This window comes from Onychomys torridus, chromosome 12 (genome assembly GCF_903995425.1).
Source record: "Onychomys torridus chromosome 12, mOncTor1.1, whole genome shotgun sequence".
Classification (NCBI taxonomy): domain Eukaryota; kingdom Metazoa; phylum Chordata; class Mammalia; order Rodentia; family Cricetidae; genus Onychomys; species Onychomys torridus.
Genome location: NC_050454.1, coordinates 2,835,452 through 2,852,901, shown reverse-complemented (window position 1 = coordinate 2,852,901; position 17,450 = coordinate 2,835,452). Strand labels below are relative to the sequence as shown.

The 17,450-nt window shown below is 42.1% G+C and overlaps 1 protein-coding gene across 1 annotated transcript in view; it reads right to left on the bottom strand.

Moving 5' to 3' along the window:
* Senp2 (SUMO specific peptidase 2) overlaps positions 1 to 17,450 on the bottom strand; it is a 43,846-nt gene that overhangs the window by 14,446 nt on the left and 11,950 nt on the right. The window contains exons 6-14 of the mRNA XM_036203658.1: positions 14,862 to 15,030; positions 12,762 to 12,889; positions 11,669 to 11,763; positions 11,122 to 11,173; positions 8,323 to 8,383; positions 6,127 to 6,300; positions 4,612 to 4,743; positions 2,597 to 2,800; positions 1,751 to 1,830 (exon numbers count right to left, since the gene is read on the bottom strand). Of these exons, the coding sequence (XP_036059551.1) occupies positions 1,751 to 1,830; positions 2,597 to 2,800; positions 4,612 to 4,743; positions 6,127 to 6,300; positions 8,323 to 8,383; positions 11,122 to 11,173; positions 11,669 to 11,763; positions 12,762 to 12,889; positions 14,862 to 15,030 (1,095 nt within the window). The remainder of the gene's footprint in view (positions 1 to 1,750; positions 1,831 to 2,596; positions 2,801 to 4,611; positions 4,744 to 6,126; positions 6,301 to 8,322; positions 8,384 to 11,121; positions 11,174 to 11,668; positions 11,764 to 12,761; positions 12,890 to 14,861; positions 15,031 to 17,450) is intronic.

Sequence of the window (17,450 nt, the reverse complement as noted above, 5' to 3'; positions counted from 1 at the left end):
AATCAGGACAATGAAGAAGTGGCTATGCTTTTAAGGGAGGCTTCTAGCAATTACTAATGGAGTCCCCCTTCTCTAAGGTTTTAATTCTATGCTCTCAGTTATCTCAGTCCAAGAATATGAAATGGAAAATTCTAGGAATAAGCATTTCATAAATTTTAAACTGCACACTATTCTAAGTAGCATGAGGAAATCTGGTACTGCCTGCTTTATGTACAACATTCACAATATACACCGAGGAGCTTCTGAAGTGTGGGTCATACCATGATATAGAGCCATATGACTAAAGATGGCGGTCACAAAACTATGGCAACAGCAGGTTCCCGAATGTTCAACAACCAGAACCACATGTTGTGTGATGACCTAGTTTATGATATTATGACTAAGGAGGTGTTGGGGCAGCAGAGGCCATGCTGCATCAGCAGCACCAGCCATTTCACTACAGCCATTGTTCTCAAGACACAACATGTGAACTGGGCACTGCCTGTGCCGTCACACCCCAACCACCAACCAGTGCTGAACCTCACTCAGACTGGAGACTACTGTACATTATGAATGCCACTGCTTTTTACTGTACACAATTTTCCGCTCCTATAAAAACAAATCTGTCTAATTATACCATTTTTCTATCCAGCATAAAAGTATCAAATGAATATATCTCTGGGTTGTATTTAATGTTAGAATGTCTGATTTTAAAAATTGCTGTTTGGGTCAGGCTGTGCTGATGCACACCTTCAATCCCACCACTCAGGAGGCAGAGGCAGGAAGATCTATGAGTCAGAGGCAGCCTGGTCCACAGAGCGAGTTCCAGGACAGCCAAGGTGGGGGTAGGAGGGTCAGGTGGGGGATTAGGGTCAGTAAGACAGCTCAGCTGGTAAGGGTGCTTGCTGCCAACCCTGACCATTTAAGTTCAATTCCCAGGACCCATTTTTTATTAGAAAATGTTTGACTGTATAAATACTATTTTATGTGCCTATGTACCTAGGGACACACAGAAATGTCTCAGGTGAAAAGAGAAGTGGGAATGTTTAAGAAGCCCTGCTCTGTCATTCTACACATACTTGCGACTGTTCGACTAGCATACGTACTATCCGGAGAGCGGAATATCTGTGTCCAAGTAGCAACTATTTTACTTAATAATGGCTCCTCCTAAAGGCAAAAATAACATGCAAAGGAGGTTTCTGAAACAGAAAAATAGGTGAATTTTCATACTTTGAGACAAAGTGATCCACACAGGTTGGTTCTGCACTGCCTATAATTGTAGATGCTCACCTGGAATATACACCTAACAACGCTGGGGACTACTGTACTGGGAATACTTGCCTGCACAAACCACACACTTCATTTAAAAAACATCCCTGAGTTCTATGAAATGAGCCACAGAAACACAAGGTGACTTTAGGATTACAGGCCAATACTCCCTGGTTAACATTTTTTCAGGACACCCAGAATTCCAATTTCGAGGAAATCTAATTCCTAAATAAGGATTCTAGAGAATGCCTTCCATGGAAACACCTGCAAAGTTGCCGTCCATGATTTAGCAAACAGAATCTCTCAGCTGAGATCAGCGCCTACATTAGTTTTAGACAAAAAGGTGGATTTAACGAAGTCTTAAAGAAGCACATCCTATCATTACGTGTTACTCATAACTACACGTTAGGACAGCAACTCAGAGCGTCCTAGTGTTAAGCAGAAGAGAAACCATCCAATGGAGGAAAACAGCACAGAAATAAGACTTTCAGATTTTACTTACAGAAGAACCTCACAGATCCTGTGGCCTTTTTGTCCCATAGAATCCAGATATTTAAGACACTTTTTTCTTAGGTCCATTACCTATATGGGAAAAGACAGGAATCCTTAGACATCCTTTTTTGCTGTTTGAACCCAGCCTAGTTGAAATCCAGCTCTTCCTCCCTTAGCCTCCTAAGTACAGGGATCACGGCATGTGCTACCATATCCTGCCAGAAACATTGTAAACATCAGTAGCAGTATGAAAATTTATTTCTAAAAAATAACAGCATTTTAAAATTTTTAACACATGTAGCAATATGAACAGATTTATGAACTTTTAGTTAAAAGTTCTAAAACATCACAGATGGTTTGAGATTAACAGGACATACTTCAATTCCTCTACAAAGGCCTAGAAGCTGTTCATCAGGCATCAATAATCCTCCTAGTAAGGGATTTTCCCCTGAATCTTTCTGATAAAAGTCAAAGCTCCTGCCTCCTCAAAGCGTGCCTTGTACCTTTTGGAGCTGAACAAATCAACACTTAGAGAAAGGACTCTGCAGAGCTTGCCTTTCACACACTGCTGGCCTTTCATTTCCTTCACTGGAAGAGTGAAAGCAGCCTTCCTTGTTGAGGACAATCATCTACACTAGGGCTACAATTAGCAGTAGAATCCTTTCTTAGCATGTACGAGGTTCAGGGATTGATTCCCAAGACAAGAAAGGAAAGAAGTGGGGACAGAGGAAAAGGGGACAGGCAGGGGAAGGTCAGGGAAAGAAGGGAAGTAAGGGAGGGAGCAGAGAGAAGGGGTGGAGAGAAAGAGAAGGAGGAGTCTATAACTAAGCTCCAACAATTAACCCTCTCAACTCACCACCAGGCTCCAATGCACCTTCCGATGAATAGGTACCAGAACAAGTTCTTGTTCAAAGAGATTTACCCCTTTGGTCCATCTTTTCACTGCTTGGTAACCCCCAGACTTTAATTTAGGATAGAAGAATGTACTGAATGCATGAAGTGCTGGATAGCCTTGCTTTTTACTCCTTTCCACTAAAAGATTCATGTAAAAATTAATGACCTGTAAAATACCAAAAGATTAAAATTTGGAACATGGCAGGTACATTACAAAATTAAATTCCTACCTGAATCAGAAAGTGAGATGCTTAGGAAAGGGCAGTCCATGCAAGAAGTCAGAAAACAACTGTTCAGTACAAATAAGCTAGACAAAGACGGATAAAGGGCTACAGATTGAGCTTAACCTAGTGCTTGCCTAGTACATACAAAACCCTGGATTTAATTCCCAGTACTAGACCATCTCCCTAAATGAAACCCAGCAAGTCATGTGACAATAATTTTGAAGCACATGAATCACATTTTTATGCAATAATGAAAAGACATATGCAACTGTTATGCAGAAAAATAAACTATTAGCTATATCACTACACCCAAAACATACCTCAATTCAGATATATTTCCCAGAAAGAGAAATGTCAAGATATGTATGGAGCTTTTGAACAATAATTTCTTCAAATATAAAGTATTTTTCAAAAATTTTACAAGCATATTTGCAATGACATCTACAAATGACAGTACTTTCATGTAGCTAGGCTTGTGACAAAGGAAGACGGAGCAAATGAGAGAAAAATCAAGGACAGAGCAGTTGGTTAGCTGAAAAAGTAGTAAGAAATAAGCCAGCCTTTGCAGAGTATGTACTGACGCAGACAATAAATCGAGTGACTTTTTTTTTATATTTATCGTTTGCTATGGCTTGAACACATATCAATCAAAAATTCTTTAAGATTTATTTTTAACTATGTATATATATGTAGTTATATGCACGTTGAATGCAGGTTCCCATGGAGCCAGAGATACAAGAATCTTTGCAGCTGGAGTTGCAGGCTGTTAAGCCAAGGGACATGGGTGCTGGGAACCAAACAAGGGCCCTCAGAAAAGCAGCAAGCACTCTTAAATGCTGCACCATCTCTCTTGTCCTTTCTCTAAAGACTTAAACGGGAATCTAATACTCAACTCAGTGTGATGGCGTAGGCAATGACTCACTCATGAGCACTCTACCCATGGAGAGACTACCTTATAAAGTAGCTGAAGGGAGAGCAAGCCACAGTCCCCTTCCTTCCTGTGTGTGAGGGCCCAAGCACCACTCCCTATCATTGTACCAGCAGCAGACAGTGAAGCTACAGGCAGAGACTGGGCTTTGTGGTCATCAGAACTGTGTGCAACACCTTTTGGTGGGGCGAGGACAAGGTCTCATTATGTAGCCCTAGCTGGCCTGAACTTGCTATATGGACCAGGCTGGCTTCAAACTCAAGAAATCTGCCTGCCTCTACCTCCTGAATTCTACTGGTAGAATTAATGCTTATGCCACCACACCCACCTCACTACATTTTTAATGAGATGTTTACACTGATCAGGTGATGCACAACTCAGTGGGAGAGTGCTTGCACAAGATCCTAGGTTCAACTTCCAGCATGAAAAGAACAGCAAACCAACAAACAACCCCTGGGGCTGGTAGGAAAGCCTATGACCCAGTTAGTTATTCAGGAAGATACGGTGAGGCAGGAGGATCACAACAGGGTTCAAGGCCTGTCTGAACTATGTAAGCTAAGGCCGGCCGAGACAACTTAGTGGAAGCTTGTCTCAAAGTAGAAGATAAAAGGGAAAACAAAGAGGGCAGAGAGCACAGCTGAGTGCAGACCACTTGCTTGTCTGACGTGGGAGACCCCGGTTCAATCCCTGGCACTGAAGAAAAGGCAGCAAAACAGAAACTGAAGTTGCTCCCCAGGCCCCTGTAATTGGGCAGAAGTCACTGTGACAACAGACAGCGGATGACTAAGCAGAATGACAGTCACAGCAGGGACAGACGGAACTGACCTCATCATTGAGCCACTGATAGTTCTTTAAGGTCTGGATATCTCCTCGAGTAATTCGCAATTTGAAAGCGCTGCTTAGGATCTCATCTGGTGGCCCATGGCCCAGGGCATTACTGATTTCCTTTTCCATGTCCTGAATTAGAAGGTCCAGAGGATGTGACTTTAGCATAGAACCACTATCAGGTATCAAAAGCCTCAGACTGAAAAAAATGCCTTTCATCTCAGTAACACCTGGTGCTCTTTGAGAAAATCCACTATTCAAGATCTACGAAACTGCAGTGTAAGAACATTCAAATTTACAACTATTAAACAATCTTAATAAGCTTGGTGGTGGTGGCGCATGCCTTTAGTCCTGGGAGGCAGAGGCAGGTGGATCTCTGTGAGTTCTAGGTCAGCCAGAGAAATCCTGTCTCAGGAAAAAAACCAAACCAAGCCAAAACAGTCTTAGTAATGGCTATCTTCCTTGAATTATTTTAGTGAATTATGCAACTAAATGTATATTTAGCTTACAAACCCAATCAAAATTATTTCCATTATTGTTTTTTATCTTTCCACGTAATTTTGTTGTTTATGACTTGATATCTTATCTCTGTCATGGTCAGCTTTAATATTCACCTCGACAGGATGACCTACATTTAGCTGCCTGTGGGCATGTCTGTGGGGGACTGTTAAGTCAATTGATGTGGAGGAACCCAGCAGAATGGAGAAACAGAGCTGAGTGATCATACATCTAGACACTCTCTCTTTGCTCCTGACTGTTGGTGTGATACATCTAGCTGGAATACACGTGTTCATACCTGGAAGTATGAGCAAAAATAAATCCCTTTCCCCCCAAGCCACTCTGGTCCCTGTTATGGTAATAGAGATGAACTACAAGAACTCCAGTGCAGCGCACTGTAAGTACCAGAGAGATCACTCCTAAGCGAACTCCTCCACACATATACCAAGACAACAGGGAAGGAAGATCCAGTATGAGGAATCCCCTTTAAAATAAGAATTATAACTACTTTCATTTCCTAATTTTTTTAATACTTTCATTATATGTATGGTAATCAATTTAAAAAGGAGATGTTTTAGAAAACCATAATTTTGAAAATGTTCAATACATTCATTTGATACCACATTTTAAAACACATAACATTTGAAGGGTAGAAAAACAATCAGTTACGGGCAGACATGATAGCACGCACATTCCAGCATTTTGGAGGCTGGCAGCAAGAGGACAGCCATGAGTTCCAGACCACTCTGGGCTAAGTAACGACCTAGACCCCGTTTCAGAAAGAGAAAAGAACCAAAACTAAGTATACTTGTCTACCAAGCCACCTTCACACAGACTACAAACGATCAATACAGCAGCATAAGCAGACCAAGAGTCCAGTTCTTGTTTTGTTTTTATAACATTCATACATTCAGTCCTTATCTGGATCAACTCTTCAAAACACAGCATGCATTTAAGTTCAGAGAAACTGGCTGGTCTAAAACAGCCACCTTACTCTGACCCACACAGGAATTATACCTCTGTAAGTTCAAAGAGATCTGTTCTTCTCTCCTTCTCTCTGCTCGGGAAGTTCTTTTCCTTGGCCTCAAGTACTGACATTTTCCTCCTGAGTAAGCCATTGCTTCCACTTCCAAGGCGAAGCCGGGCAGACACTTCTTCGGACAGATCAGGCTCCAACTGGTGCCCCCTTGTCTGACCAAAAGATTTTCAGTGTTGACATGATTCATCTTGCACATACACACTACATAAGGAATATAAAACGCTGTACAAGTTATGAAAGAAGATACAAGGGTTGGGGATTTAGCTCAGTGGCCCTGGGTTCGGTCCTCAGCTCTGACAAAAAGGGGGTGGGGGGAGAAGATACAAAGCTAATTGTTTTCTAGTGTTACCTCTCATGGATTTTCATTTTGGGTGGTGAATAAGTGCATAAAAATATATTTGATAGTGAAAGTGTAAACCCCAATGTGAAGCCACACAGACTCTGTTCCAAGTAGCCTTTGTAACTGTACATACAGTTCATGGAGATGTACAGACTTTGGGTCTGGTTAGTTTTGGTGTATGGTTTTATAAAATTAAGAAAAACTCTGGCATTAAGAGAGAGAGAGAATGAGTATGAGAACTGGCATCTCTCCAGACAGTAGACAGACTCAGACTCTGCTCTGGCAAGGGTGGGCAGAAGATTCAGAGTTAAACAAAGGCCCACAGGGCACATCAAGGGAAAACTGAAACCCTCGCCCTCCCTCGGGAAGTAGGAAGGAAAGAATGTTCAGTTCCTATCCCAATCTAAAATGTAGTTCAAAGGTGTTTGTAACGTTTAGAAAGGCACAAGCTATGGCTTGCAGAGCATCATACAGAGAAATCGACTTCTGTCCTTATTCAAGGTCAGCCTGTGTTAGTTAAACCTGCTTCAATTTACTTCTTCCTCATTCTGTATTGGGGTTGGAACCTAAGACCTTTAACATGCTAGGCAAACACCACCACTGAACTACAGTCTAGTCCTCTATTTTGCCCCCATGTATAAAACTCACACCTTACAAAGAGTTAGGAAATGGATTTAGAGATAACTCTGGAGCAAAGTCACTGTGGTCTCAAGACACCACTGAGCATTCTTTGTTCTTGCTGACTGCCAGGCAGTCCCATCCCCTCCTCCATTGATTATAAGGAATAGCTCTCACTGTGTTGTCCAAACTTGTCCTCCCCAAGGGCTAAGACCATGAGCACTCTTCATTTTAGCAAAATCCATGATAAATGATAATTAAACACAGAGTCAATCTGGAATCACTAGAAACAGAACATTAGATAAGGGAATGTTTTAAGACTTAACTCTTTTGTAGTTCTATATAACTAAAATGTGAGTAACGTAAAGATTCAGTTGCATTTAATCAAGAAATCTTTTCCTGTGTGGAGTGTGGCAGTGCACACCTATAATCCCAGCAGAGGGATTAATTAATTAGTTGGTTAATTAAATTTCTAATTAATTAATTTTTCTAGTTAATTAATTAATAATCCCAGCAGAGGTATTAATTAATTAGTTAATCAATCAGGGGACAGAGGGAAGTGGATCTCTACAAGTTTGAGGCCAATCTGGTCTATATAGTAAGCTCTAGGCCAGCTAAGGCTACACAGTGAGACCCTGATTCAAAAGGTAAGACAGATGAGAGAGAGAGAGAGAGAGAGAGAGAGAGAGAGAGAGAGATACTTCTGCCAGATACTAAATTTTTAGCAAGATACTTCATTATTAAAAACCTGAGTATGGAGGCTGGAGTGATGGCTCAGTGGTAGCACCAACTGTGCACCTACTGTGCTTCCAAAGGACCTTCGTTCAATTCCCAGCATCTACATGTCAGCTCACAACTGTCTGTAACTCCAGTTCAGGAGATCCTGCATCCTTACACAGACATACATGCATGCAAAACACCAATGTTCATAAAATAAAAAGAAAGTTAAAAAAGACAAAACAAAAACCCTGAGTGTATATACAGAGATCTCTGAAACGCTGATTCTAATACTTGCACTGAAAATAGACCAGGTGGTGGTGACATACACCTTTAATCCCAGCACTTGGGAGGCAGAGGCAGGTGGATCTCTGAGTTCAAGGCCAGCCTGGGCTACAGAATGAGTTCCAGGACAGGCTCCAAAGCTACACAGAGAAACCCTGTCTGGAAAAACAAAACCAACCAAACAAACCAACCTTTACCAAGGGCTTCTACTTACACCTTCCTTTTCCAGGCAGAGTCCCACCACCTTGTCTGTATCAGCTTTTCCCTTTGAGTACCTGAGAAGGAAAGCATCAGTTTACACTTCCGCTATTTAACGTAGTCCGTGTTCGTTCCGGAAGAAAGATTTCCTAGTGGTGCACATCTGTAGACCCAGAACTCAGGGAACTGGGGCAGGAAGGTCAGTTGTTCAAGGCTACATAACGAGTTGGAGGCTATCCTGTCTCAAAAAGTTTTTTTTTAATTTTAAAATTAGGACTTACTAATCTCTGAACAAAAGTGGTCTTGAGTGCTGGCCCTGTCCTGTCTGACTCCTGGCCTGCACAAATAAACTGTGGCATTCTTTCTAATGCTTTCCTCACCATGATGGCTGGCCGCTAAAACAACCATCCCTCAAGTTGTCCGTCGGGCACTCTAACAGCAGTTGGAAATAACATGAAGGACTGGTGTCAGGGAAGCGTGGCTGCTGCTGTAACTAGACCTCTCTGTGGATCTTACAGTTCTCCAAGAAATCTGAAGGAAGAACACTGGGGAGATGGAGACACGGGAGAGAGCGCTACTCTGGAGTGCTGAAAGCAGTGCTGAACAGGGCTCTGACAGGAAAGCCACGGTGACACTCGACTGCACTCACGAGGGGCACAGGGGACCTTGGGACTCTAAGTGAAGGACGGCTCGATTTTTTCCTCCAACCCAGAAGCTTATCTGGGTGAGATTTTCAAGAGGATGGAGTACAGGAAGAGGTGGTATATGCCTGTAACCTCTGCACTTAGTGGGCAGAGGCAGGAGGGCCATGAATTTGAGGTCAGCCTTACTTACACAGTAAGACCCTATCTCAAAAGACTGGAAAAAGGGGCTGAGGACATGGATGAGTTGGTAAATCACTGAGTCTGAGTACAGCACCCATTAAAAGCTGGGTGCAACAGCACATGCTTATCATCCCAGCTCTAGAAAGGAGGAGACAGGAGGCCCAGCCTTGCTGACCAGCCAGGTTAGTCAGATCAACAAGCACCAGGTTCAGTGAGAGACCGTGTCTAAAAAAAAAAAAAAAAAAAGAGTAGGAAATGACTGAGGAAGACATCTAATGTCTCCACCTCTGACCTCCGCACACATACACACACATCCCCTCCCTGCCCATTCTCTTGAAAAAGGTGGGTGAGGAGCAGTGACCGCTGAAGTGACCGCTCAGCAGTCAGGATATGGCAGGGCCAAGCTACAGAAGACTTGGAAGGAAACGCAGAGGCGAAGGATGACAGTGATGAACAAGGAGGACGCAATTACCAATTACTAAAAAGGATTGGTACTGCCAACTCACCCCAGCCGCCCTGTCCCCAAAAAACTCAGGTACTCTTCCCTAGACCAAGAAACTGGCCACATGCTTAAAGCACAAAACTGTGACCCTGTCTTACTGACTGCTTTATTGTTAGGAGAGTAGTTTGTTTTGTTTTTTGTTTTTGGTACTCTTACACTTACTTATTAGAGGGGGTAGCAAAAGTTCTGTGATACACAAGTGTAAAACAGAAGGCAACCTCAAAAGGTTGGTTCTCTCTACCATGTGGGTTCTGGGAATCAAACTCAGGTCATCAGACATGGTGGTAAGCTCCTAAGCCATCTTGCCAGCCCTGTAATGTCATTTTGAAGGCTGCCTCAAGAAGAAAGGTGCCTTCCTTGCAGAGAGCTGCCTACGATCATCCACCTAAACACTCAGAGGCCATGGCAGTTGTGGCCCAAGGGAGCTCAGCTATTGTCAAGCTGTAAAAGACATGTTGTCCATGTGGTGAACTTGCAATGGTAATCATGACTGGATTCAGAACTACCTAGTAGACAGAATGTGTCTACGAGAGCTCACCATTCCAGATTGGAAGCTGGGAAGAGACTGGTGACAAGCAAGCATTCCCTTCCTCCTCCGCTTCCTGATCTACAACTACCTTGCCGTGCTTACCCATCACAATGGGCTGAACCCTGAGTCAAAATCAATCTTCCACGACACTGATTCTGTCAGAACTCTGCTCACAGAATAGACAGTAACACCTACTCAACTGATCTGAGATGGCAATCCCAACAAGCCTTTGAAAAGTTGTAAACTTCAACAAACTTTTCAAACTTTCCTGTACAATTTCTGTTTGGATATTGATATACCAATTTCTTTCTACTCTTATGAAGTACCTAAGATTCACAGCATGTGAGTGATATTCACTAACTACACGTAGTTAACTATGCACAATAATTACCCCATTGTGAGTTCTCTGAGGATACATTTATGCCTTTCTGGAACTTATCCTGGCATATAATTTATAAATAAACAGTTTCCTTAAAATGGCTTTGAGTTTATATAGTCCTCTAAACCAATGGTCAACAAATCTTTCTGAAAAGGACACAGGAATAAAACTTCGGGCTTTGTAACTTCGTCCACACTTCCTTCCCTGTGGTTTACCTAACAAGAACAGACAGACCAGATCTGGACCCTTGGCCACTGCTGGCAAAGTCTGCTATAAAATAACAACAGTCTGAAGTCCTAAGGACAGCAGGACTATGTCCACTGTTCCTATGCCTGGGACAGTGGCCACTTAGGTGTGCCTCCAAACCCATACTCCTAAGAAACACCTACTTCCTCAGGCCCCGAAGGCTAAGAGATGAGGGTAGCCTGGAAGTGTGTGACTGAAGAACTATTTCTTTTCCTACTTACAGTGCTGACTAGTTAGCAGCTGAGGAGATCCACAGTTCCTCATGGTTATTCATAAATGTAACTTCTGAGAAGACTTACTCTACATGAAATCTTAGAATTAAATAGGCCACGCACCTCTTCTCACTTCTCATTGAACAGAGGGGTCCCCTTGTTTCAACAACTCTGTCTGTGGGAATGAAAAGAAAGATCCTTTACTAGCCAGTCACAGGTTGGAATTTCAACTGTCAGATTCAAAGTATCAGGACATTTGTTTGCACTGATGCTAATGTGAACTCCAAATCCACTGGCTGCATCACTTACAAGCACCTAAAATACATGTAACTTTCTCTTCCTTCAATATACTCTTGAGCACAAACTGATAACAGATCATCTGATAAGCAGGTCATTCAGTGAACAATTCTTGGAGAAATACAAGGAAGTTAATATGAAGTTAGTTAATTTTAGTCTCACAAAATATACTACCATACAGGCATTTTGCAAGTCAACTTAATCTTAATTTTCTTTTTTAAAATAAAACTTCAGGTCTGCTAGTCAATCCTTGCAGCCTGACAATACTTACAGCCTGGTATACCATCTTTGAATAGTGTGCCAATTTTCAACAAGCATGCTCTCACATGAACTAAGGTCAATGTCTTAAGATGGAACTAACTCTAGAACTCACACTGTTTTGGAACAAAGTGGGTTGTTCTGACTCCATGACTCTGCTCCTCCATCCAGCCTTTGGTCTTTAATGTGTCCATTTGACTTCTCTGAGAACTTAGGAAGACAAAAGGAAGAAGATCAGCTCAGGTACAAAAGGAAAGACCTCAGTCACAGTGGAGAAAGGACTAACATTCAAACCCACAACACCAGGACGACAACGAAAACCCATAACCAAAGTTAAAACTCCCAAATAATAATTTATTTTTTCTGTATTCAATAGCTAGACAATTCTGAGACTCAACTTGATAGTTCCATACTTCATGGGACTCTGTGTATTTGCAATCACTTGTCAGGATTACCAGGTGAACTGAAATCCTGAATTTATACCTTCCTGCCCATTCCTCCAGATAAATGTAAGAACAGACATCACTTCCTTTTGCTGCTGTTACCTACCTGTTCAAATCGCTGGCATATTTAATTAACAAGCAATCACATAAACAAAGTTCTTATGACCCAGTTAACTTTAATTGTATTTCTAAGGAGACGTTGCTAAAATGCAATCAAATCACTAGCTGCCTCAGAGACTCTGTGTGTGTGTGTGTGTGTGTGTGTGTGTGTGTGTGTGTGTGTACATGAGTGTGTGCGTGCGATAAGAAAAATGAAATACAGAAGGAGAGGCTGTGAGGGAATAAAGAAAAGAAAATAGAGAAGGGACAGACAGATGAGCAGAAGAAAGGAGCTAGGACAAAGGCAGAGAGACAGAAACTGTGGGAAAAGTTCATATTGAGGAGGTTGGGCAGTGATTCCCTTTCTGTACATAAATAAGAGTTCATGTGAGTGATGTGGTTTCCAATGCATATAATCTCAGCATGTGGGAGGCTGGGGCAGGAGAATTACAAGTTCCAGGCTAGCCTGTCCTAGATAGTGAGATCACACTATCAACCACAAAAAAAAAGAAAAAAGAAAACACAAAGGATTCATGTAGGCAAAGGTCTCTAAAGCTAACAGAAAATTCCATTTTGTAAGCCACTACACTACAGTGTCTGACAAATACCCAGCCGCTCTCTTCACACCAGCACCTCTCTGAAGCAGGACAAAGGACACATGCTAACCAGGTACTCCTCCCGTCAACTCTCTCCCTACGATGTGGCGCTGCAGGAGGGAGAGTGTCCCCATGACCACCTTCTTTAAGTCGCTCCAGTAACTTCCGATATTTTTCTCTTTCATCCTTTTGGACACCCTGGATAAAAAAGCATGCATGGTCAAAAAGTAGCACATAAAACATAAACTCAAATCTAACCATACATTGGCCAGTGAGATGCAGTCCATAGATGGACTTTATTTGGGGCACACTGTTCTTAAAGTTGCTTTAATTAAATATCAACTTCATAAAAAAAATTTAAAAATCCCAAATCCTGACCTCTTTAGAAAAAAATGAATTAGCCTGGAGCTATCCCTTTAGGTAGGCCATTTGCTTTCCACCCTACTTCAGTCATTTACAATGGCTGCTGGATCCTCAGTTCTCAACCTGTGGGTCCCGACCCCCAGAGAGAACGCCCTTTCATAGGGGTGCCTAAAACCATCTGCATATCAAATGTTTACATTATAATTCATAACAATAGCAAAAAATACAGTTATGAAGTAGCAACAAAAATAACTTATGGTTGGGGTGGGGGTCACCACAACATGAGGAACTGTATTAAAAGGTCACAGTATTAGGAAGGTTGAGAACCACTGCGCTAGATGTTGGAGGCATTTACATCTTTGACAGAATTATTTTGAACAAAATTGAGTTGACCAGAAATTAACAGAAATAATCCACTTGATAATCCGAGTCCACATCACCAATGGCCTTGCAGCCACATTAATCTGTAGTCTCAGGCTTTATGGTACATGGTCACCCTCAGCACCTCACCCAGCTGACCTCGCCTGGCCTTCATGGACAGTAAACTCGATTCTTTTCTCCACCTTCTCCACTGCCCATTACTCTCACTTCTGCCTGCCATAAATGCTGACAGCTCTGCCCACATCTCATTCCATACTATATTCTCCCCTGAATAATCTTATCAGCTCCCTTGAGTTAAATTACATCAATACGTAGAAAATTCAAAAACGCGTCTCTAACCCTGCCTTCTTCTCAAAATTCCCATCACCTATATCCAAGAGTCTACAGGAGAGGTCTTCTTGCGTGTTTCACAGGTACTTTAAACAATGTCCAAAACTGAAGTCAGCATCTTCCCCCTAAACACACAGGGTATCTTAGTCAGTGACATATATTTATCCAGAGCTGAAATCTGGGCCTCAGGTTTTCTCAGAATGCCATGTGATTATTCTCAATTAACAAACGTGTTCTTGCTAAGACTGAGACCCACTGTCCTGGAATCCATCTACTTAGCCCTGTCTCAGATCTCCTAAAACACTCAGGCTTCTCTGCTGAAAACCCAGAGGGCCTCTGGCCCACTGTTCCCTTGGCCTGTCTGCTGAACTCTAAGTTATTAAAACTTCCTGAAGGCAGGGGCCAAATCTAGGATCCACATCCCCAATTACTAAAACTAGTGCAGTGTCTGGGATTTGAATAAACATTTCGATGAACCAAACAAATAGCTCCCAAACCATCTACCAAATTAAAACAGCAGAAATGCCAGAGACAGAAATTCTCAACATTCCTGGACTAAATGAAGCTCTCCAGAGAGAAATGAAGGACTATCTCTTCATTACATCATTTAGCACCTTCACTTAATCACAGTTACTAAAGTTTATAAAAAATAAGTTAGGCAGGGCATGATGGTGCATGTGTTTAATCCCAGCACTCAAGAGGCAAAGGCAGACAAATTTCTGTGAGTTAGAGGCCAGCCTGGGCTACAGAGTGAGTTGCAGGCCAGCTCAGGCTATGTAGAGACCCTACCTTCAAAACTAAAATAGAAAAAGCAATCTCTTTCTAATAGGAGTCTCTCCTTCTTCTAGGTGGACCGAACATCTGAAACTGACTCTAACTATGTGTGTCTAGAGTCACTCTGGGTAGCTAACTGTGCAGCAAAAGTACTTACTACGAGTCAACGCAGGCTGGGGAGGCCAGCAAGGGATGGATGCTGGGACACTCAGAGTCACTGTACCCCTCCAGCACCTTTTGAATTGTATGCCACAGTACACAAGTTATTACCCAAAAGCCACTAAAAACATTTCTTTTAAGATATCAGGCTGAAAGGGCTTACCTCCTCCACAGTGCAATGGGGCCGCCTCACACCCTTGCCACCCTCTTCGGAAATCATCTCTGTTACAGCCTGCTCCTGAGGTTTCCATGTTAAGGAACTCTCTGGATTGCTTTTGCTGTGGCGACGGCCACTTGGTCTTCTACTATAGCCTTCTGATCTCAATGTGAAACTGGAGAGTGAAAGAGAAAACAGAGAGAGAGCATATCATTGAATTGGGACTTATTGTTCTGCTGTTCTAACTTAAGACTGCTAGATTTTAAACAGTCATCATTTGCAAAAGTTAGATATCCAAGCATTTCACTATGGAATGTCTGGTCACCCGAGCGGTCACATCAGCCAGGATTCCAACCCTAACTCCAGATTTAGTTCCCTACTGCACACACCTCTCCCCCAACAATGCACTTTTCCTTTACTCAGTGTGCACCACTGAGATGTCAGCTAATGTCTGCAAATTCTATGCTGGGATAGCGCAGCATGCCTACAGTCGCAGCCATTAAAAATGCTTCGGTCCAAGACTCTAAAACCATCTGGGCAAGGAAACAAGACCCATCTCAACTTTTAAAAGGGGTGTGTTGGGAGTGGCTAGGGGGCATAGATCAGAGGTAGAGTGTTTATCTAATATTCAATGCCTGGGTTCAATCCCTAAAACTTGAAAGGAAGAAAAGGGAGGTGGAAGGGGGTGGGAAGGAAGAGGGGAAAGAGGAGGAGGGAAGGAAGGGAAGAGAGAACAAAATGGGAAGGAAAGGGATGGAGAGGGGAGGAAGGGGCTGATGATTAATAAAGAAACCAGACACAGCTTTTGTGTGGCTGCAGCCAGTGACACAACCTGCGTCTCTCCTGGCTGTTGCCAGCAGCACAGACGGACGGCTAGCACAGCTCTTGGTGAGTGCTCTGAAAAGGATAGAGCATGCCATAGGCTCTTTTCACAAAGACACTGTACTATCTCTAAAAACATCCACTGTCTCTTAAATGGAAATACTAATGCCTTACAAAGAAAGGTTAAGGAGAAATTCAGGATCAAAGCAGATTTTTTAAAGGTGAAAAGCAAAGAGTATGCAATCCTGAACTGGATCCTGGTCCTGAACAGGGGAAAAGTTACAATGGAAAAATTTAAGACTTAATATTTAAAAAAAAAGGTGCAAAACTTTATAACCTATAATTATATAAAATCAATGTCCTCGTCCTTAAGAAATAAACTCAAATATATTTAAGAAAAAAGGCAGGAGTCCAAGTGCTAACTCTCAAATGGTTTAGAAAAACTGTATGTACACATGACCAAGAAGAGAAAGTAGATGCAGCCGAGCACCAGTCAGAGTGGGGTAAGGGTATTTGCCTGAATGAATTTCAAATCACCGAAAGGAAACACAGAGCAAAACTGACAGCATGGAAGGGAAAATCCAAAACTGTAGAAAACACCAACACTCTTCACTCAATCACTAGAAAAGAAAACCAGACCTATATAAAGCACCATCAGCCAGAGGGACCTAACTGATATCAATAGACTTTAGTCAGCAGTAGTAGACTACACAGTCTGTTGAAGACGGTGTTAAGCACCATCCAAACGGGTAATACTGTAGACAAAAGCTGAAATGTTAAAAAACTTAAAAGTGAAATTAATGCAAAGTATATTCTCTGACCACAAAGGGACTAGCCAGAAATCACTATCAGAAAGATATAAGGACTACTCAAGTACTTAGAAACTAAACAATGTACTTTGAACCTTGTAAATGAATAACAGAAATGAGATAAAATTGTAAATAGAAAGGAAACAAGCCAGTCTTTAAGCTTGGTGGATGTCAAATGATTATCACGGGAAACTGACTGCATAACTACATGTTTAGAGAATCAAGTTCATTTCTAAACACGTCTCATGAACAAGAATATCCCTCAAAGAGTAAAACTGCCAAGCATGCAGCACACACTTTTATTTTCTCCAATGTTACTAACACTTTCTTTCACAGCACTGTAGGAGAATCCCATCAGAGCCCACACTGCATCCTGTTGCTGTGTATCTTTGGTGTGCCTCCATCTGATCAATCTTTGCCTGTGGTTTTGTAGAACGCATTTTAATTGTAAAGTAACTGTATTTACTCACAGGTAAGTTTAGATGATCAGTTTCTATAAGAACACTACACTGAGTGATGTTGTCCATATATGTGCAATATGCCTGGAGGCTATGGTGTCACTTTGTGCTACTAACAACCATTTCAATTTCATCTTTTTATTAAGGTAGTATGAGGCAGGGTTCTCTATCAAAAGCCACCCCCTTTCATAATTAATAAGGATTGGGGGAGATACTGTATGTTAATGAGATCCTGGGCCTTATCAAATCCGCACTTTAGCTCAACCATGACTCATCATTACTGTGCCGGTCACAAATGGCAATCTTTCTCCTCTCTTTTGTACTCACAGTCAGCATGTTCCTATAAAGATCCTCCTTTTCCACAATTTACATCCATCCGTTGGTATTTGTGTTCTGAGCTTTACTAATTTTGATGTTTAAATTGTCCCCTATCTGGCCGCTGAATACCTATCAAGTTTTTTCCCAAGTCAGGCTGACATTTCAGCAGTTTGGGCCCTTCTGTTCTG